At 36.9% G+C, this 6,168-nt stretch overlaps 1 protein-coding gene across 1 annotated transcript; it reads left to right on the top strand.

Moving 5' to 3' along the window:
• The first annotated feature begins 3,527 nt into the window (after positions 1-3,527).
• LOC135222381 (uncharacterized) lies at positions 3,528-4,870 on the top strand. Its single transcript, XM_064260469.1, has 2 exons — positions 3,528-3,914; positions 4,652-4,870. The coding sequence occupies exons 1-2, from the start codon at positions 3,528-3,530 to the stop codon at positions 4,868-4,870; spliced, it is 606 nt and encodes a 201-aa protein (XP_064116539.1).
• Positions 4,871-6,168: the final 1,298 nt, after the last annotated feature.

Here is a 6,168-nt window from a genome sequence, read left to right as displayed (position 1 = left end):
AATTGTTAATGGTTAAAAGGGAGGGCGTGTTATTCTAATAATAAAAACATCTATTCAGAAGGCTATAGTCATCAAAGCTAAGAGTGTTACAAGGATAATAATGATAATTGTATTGGTTATATAAGATAATGTTCATAAATATGCAATATGGAAAAGTGATAAACTACTCCCATAACGATACTAGATTAACGAACAATGCATTACGAGACAACAGAATCAGAAGATTATTTTTACTCATGAAAATTACAGGTGACGATGCTTTTACAAAAACAGGGTCAGATAATTATCGCTAACTGAAAAAATGGCTACAGAAGGACTTTCATTCTAAAAACAGACACATGGTGATGGTCACTGAGCTTAATACTGAGCTCCTTAGATTACAGAGAAGGAGAAAACAAGAGCCATATATCTTTGAAAATGCTCGTTGCTTAAAATCTAAAAAGTGTTTCCCCAAGAAGAGAGCCTTCTGAGAAACTATCTGTAAATCGAACATCATTTCCCACAAATGATTTTCTGAGTATTTTCTCATTTGAATGTTTTGCAAAAGTTTTGGTCATTGTGAGTCTTTTCAATGCCCTGCTCCTAATGAATAATTTCCTGGAAAGATAATGACGGATGGGGATAAGAGATTTTTCCCAGAATTCTCAATGCGAAGAGACATCTTCGTTTTCCTAATGATGTTACCCAACTAATTTTCACGACAAGCGCAAGTGAAGACAAGGAGAAACACATGTATGTATGCATGTATGTATATACATATTTGCAAGCGTACACTAATACGTATATATATATATAGATATATATATAGTATTAATATTATATATATATAATAGAATATATATATATATATATAGATATATATATATTATTATATACATATTATATTAATATTATATACATATATATATTATATATTATATTATTTAATATACACACACACACACCATTCATACATATAACACCCAACATACCATAATGCCATACCATACCATACATACATACATACATAACAATTATACATAAACATAATATATATATATTATAGAATAATTTAATATATATAATCATTCGAATTTATATAATAAATATAATAATCATTAAGCTACAAATGTCCTCTATTATTCAATTCGCTCTACCTCGGAATTAATATAATTTCATATATGTTAACCGAAGGGGATTTTTTTTTAGTTAATAATAATTTCGACCTCTCGCGGGTTCGAACAACCGCACAGAGGAGAAATCAAGATTTCTGTGTCGTTACCGACCAGGCCAACAAGTGAGGTAGAGAGAATTGGATATTTAAGGAGCGAATTTGTAGCTTAATGCATATACGTATATGAATCACGGTGATGTGATAAAAATTCATATATATATATATATATATATATATATATATATATATATATATATATATATATATATATATAACATATATATATATATATATATATATATATATATATATATATATATATATATATTGTGTTATCTGGAAGCTCTTAGTCTCAACTGGCACGTCAGCGGTGGATGCTGAGTTCAGTCGCTCAACTTTTGGATGAAGCAGGAGAGTTGTTCGGCAGTGGCATCCATGTCTGAGCAGCCCTTTTTAGGATCCACTCTGCTCACCCTGAATGGGGAAGGGGCTAGAAAAGGTGCCCTAAACATAGTCGGCTTCAAACCTGCCTGCATGGAAAACTGCATCCAGGGGGCCACACCACTTTGTGGTCGAAGAACTATACAACTTAAATTTGGAACATGGAATATACTAAAACTACTTGATTAAAATGAAAACATTTCCGAATGCAGAACTGCCTTTGTTGCTAGGGAGCTCCATAGACTTAATTTAGATATAGTGGCACTTTCTGAGACTCTTATCGCCGGTGAGGGACAACTGTATCAAGGTGGTGGCTACATATTCTTCTGGAAGGGACAGGAACCTGGAATACCAAGACAGCATGGTGTAGGTTTTGCTGTAAAAAATTGCATGCTTTTCAGTTTAACAGAGTAGCCAAGTGGCATAAATGAATGCCTAATGACACTCAGACTAATTCTAGAGGGAAATAAACATGCCGCAGTGATCAGTGCTTGCGCTCCAACCCTTCTTACAGAGGATAAACAAAAGAATTATTTTATGCCACTTTAGACACAGCTCTCACAGCTATCCCAAATGAAGACAAAGTTATTCTTTTAGGTGACTTTAATGCCAGAGTAGGACGATACAGTGACATCTGGAGAGGTACCATTGGAAAAGAGGGTGTTGGCAAAATTAATGCAAATGGAACACTCCTACTCCTGAAGTGTGTAGAACATGATCTGATTGTAACTAATACTCTTTTAGGCAGAAAAATAAGCTTAAAACCACCTGGCAACATCCAAGATCTAAACATTGGCATCTCTTAGATTACATTATAGTAAGATCTCGTGATCAAAAGGATGTATTACTTACAAGATCCGATTACTGATGGACTGACCACCACTTGGTATACTCTTGTATTAGGATGAAGATATTGACTAAAAAGAGAAACGTGCATGCCCTAAAGCGACTGAAGTTTAACGTTGATTCACTTAAGAACGACTCAAATAAGCTTGAACTTCAGCGGTGTCTCGCTAATAAACTAGAACAGGAATATCCACCCAATATTGTTTATCACTGGAGTAAATTTAAGGATTCCATAATCAGTGCATGTAAAGAATCAGTTGGTCTGAAGAAATATGAACATCAAGATTGGTTTGATCAGAATGATGCAGCTATCCAAGATCTTATTCAAAAGGCCAGAAAATATCTGTTTGAACATCTGAATGACCCAAAGTCTGAAACAAAAAAGAAAATACACCGCACAGCAAAAGCCCAGATACAAAATGCCACAAGGGAAATGAAAAACAATTGGTTGACAGACAAAGCAAATGAGCTCCAATCCTTCTTTGACAGAAATGACATGAGAAGCCTTTTCAGTGGAATGAAAGCTATATTTGGGCCAAGTTCCCAAGGGCTAGCACCCTTACGTAGTCAAGATGGCACTCGACTCCTTAAAAACAATAATGAAATCCTGTCTCATTGGAAAGAACATTTTAAAGAACTACTTAATAGAGACCCCGTGATAGACGAGGATGTACTACAACAACTCCCTCGTCTCCCACTGGATATGATACTTGCAGTGGTACCAACTCTAGAGGAAGTGGAGTTGGCTATCTTCTCTATGAAGAACAACAAAGCTGCGGGACCCAACAACATTCCTGCCGAAATACATAAATATTGAGGACCAACCTTACATCGTCAACTTCACCAACTAATTGAAAAAATCCGGATGCATGAGGAAATTCCAAATGACCTCATAGATGGAATTATCAACGCAATGTATTAGAAAAAAGGGGACCGATCAGTTTGTGGAAATTACAGAGGAATTACCCTCCTGTCAGTAGCTGGAAAGGTCTTAGCAACAATTCTTACAACAAGACTAACACCTCTAGCTGAGAAGATCCTACCCGAGTCTCACTGTGGTTTCAGACCTGCTCATGGTACAACTGGCATGGTTTTCTTGGCGAGGCAGCTACCAGAAAAATGTCGAGAACAACAAAAACCTCTTTACATGGGATTCATTGACCTGACTCAAGCTTTTGACACTGTCAAGCGTGAGCTGCTCTGGGAGATACTATCTAGATATGGATGCCCAACAAAATTCATAAAGATCCTGAGGCTACTGCATGATAATACGTCGGTGACTGTAATGGCTAATGGTAGCCTTACTGAACCTTTCAAAGTTAAGTCAGGCGTAAAACAGGGTTGTGTCGCTGCTCCTACCTTGTTTTCCATATTTATAACTGTTGTTTTGCACCTCACTCGAGATAAATTGCCTCCAGGTATCTCCATCAATTACAGAAAAGACGGAGGAATATTCAATCCCAACCGGCTAAAGGTAAGAACAAAAGTCAATGTTACTGCTATTGTTGAGCTTCAGTATGCAGACGACAACGCTGTCTGTGCTCAAACTGAAAATGATCTGCAAATTATACTGAATGCATTTGCAAATGCTTACTCTCGTCTTGGACTTTCCATCAACATCAGAAAAACCCAAGTATTATATCAGCCACCCCAAACTGAAGCCATAAGAGTTGCACCTACTATAGAAATTAATGGAGAAGCTCTAGAAACTGTAGACCGCTTCCCATACCTGGGCAGTCATCTATCTTCAAATGCCAATATAGATGATGAAGTTCAATATCGTCTAAGATGTGCTAACTCAGTTTTTGGAAAACTACGCAAAAAATTTTTTGATGATCTTGACTTGCGTGTTAACATATCAGGCAATAGTCCTACCTACCCTTCTTTACGGTTCCGAAACCTGGAGAACTTACTGACGCCGTGTTATAGCCCTAGAGAAATTCCATCAGTGGAAAGACCGCTGCACTTATGTAAGTGTTCTTGAAGAGGCAGACTTCCTCAGTATTGAGGCCATTATGATAAAAAGCCAGTTGAGATGGACAGGGCATGTTGCCACATGTTGTCAGAATGGCAGACAGCCGCCTTCCTAAGCAGCTCTTTTAATCAGAGCTAAGTGACGGGACTCGAAATGTTGGCAAACCAAGGAAGAGATTCAAAGACAGCTTAAAAGACAACTTAAAACTCTGTAACATTAACTATAAAACATGGAAGATCGATGCAGTGGAGCGATCTGCTTGGAGAGTTAAAGTGAAAGATGGAATTAAAAATTATGAAGAGAACAGAAAGCATCATCTGGAGAACCGTAGAGCTGCAAGACAAGCTCGTCAGGTCCATCCACAGCCTCCACTCTCAAACAACAAATGCCCAAATTGTGACAGAGCATGTAGCTCGAGAATTGGTCTCATTAGCCACATAAGAACCCATCAATAACGACATCCCAGAGCATTCAAACTCGAATCGAGTGATAGCCATGATATATATATATATATACATAATATATATATATATATATATATATATACATATATTTATAAATGTATATTATATTTATATAGGATATATATAATAAATATATATATATATATATATATATATATATATATATATAGTGTGTGTGGTGTGTGTGTGTGTGTGTGTGTGTGTGTGTGTGTGTGTGTGTGTGCGCGCGTGTGTGTCTGTTGATGAATACCGTACTTGAACCATTTCCCTTAACAAGGAGTGAGTACAGAAATAGAAAATTACAAGCAGTTTCTGTCACTTAAATTGTGGATGAACCTATTTAGTGTGCGGAAGACTTCGACAATATTAACCGCTTCACAAACCTACCGACTCCGATACAAGCTTTGCACCGTTTAACCTTATCTAGCTTGCATTCCTAGACATTTTCCTAAACATTAACGTTTTCCTTTCCAAGGCCCATTTTAATCCATTTATCTACGTAGATCTCTCTAGACTTTCTCTCCTCCTACCTCCTAACCCTCCCAAGGAATCCACAGTGTTATATCAGAGTGCAATCTTCCAAAACAAGTAAAATGTACTCCGGAGTTTCTTCAGCACAATTGGGTTTTCAGTACAGCGTATAATGCTCTATGACACTCTCAGCTACCGGCCGTTGGTTGCCTGTATACAGGCACCTATAGCGGTGCCAGACGCACGTTCATGGCTAACTTTAACCTTTTAAAAAATAGAAACTACTGAAGCTAGAGGGATGCAATCTGGTATGTTTGATGATTGGAGGATGGAGGATCAACCTATGATCAACATACAAATTTGCACGCCTCTAACCTCAGTAGTTTTTATAAGATCTGAGGGCGGACAGACAAATAATTATCTCAATAGTTTTCTTTTACAGAAAATTAAGACTAATCCAAGATCGTGAATGGAAACACTTGGACGACGACCAAATTTATCCTCTGTGGACAACGATTCGACAGTCATGTACATATGCAAAATAAACAAATTTCTCTTTAAAATCCTTAAGGTGGATGTCATCAACCTTTTATATATTGCCTTCAACGTGTGAATGTAATAACTAAAAAGATAAAAGTCACTAACAATTACAAAGGCACCCAAAGACAAAAGATTGGAGAATACCTTAGCAAAGATGCAAGCAACTTGTTCCTTCCACCTACTTTTACAACGTATTTCAGTATCAAAAGAGAGAGAGAGAGAGAGAGAGAGAGAGAGAGAGAGAGAGAGAGAGAGAGAGAAGAGAGAGAGAATTTTGA

Source organism: Macrobrachium nipponense, chromosome 3 (genome assembly GCF_015104395.2).
Source record: "Macrobrachium nipponense isolate FS-2020 chromosome 3, ASM1510439v2, whole genome shotgun sequence".
In the NCBI taxonomy this organism is placed as follows: domain Eukaryota; kingdom Metazoa; phylum Arthropoda; class Malacostraca; order Decapoda; family Palaemonidae; genus Macrobrachium; species Macrobrachium nipponense.
Note: the sequence above shows the minus strand (reverse complement) of the source record. Positions and strands in the feature narration are given on the sequence as shown.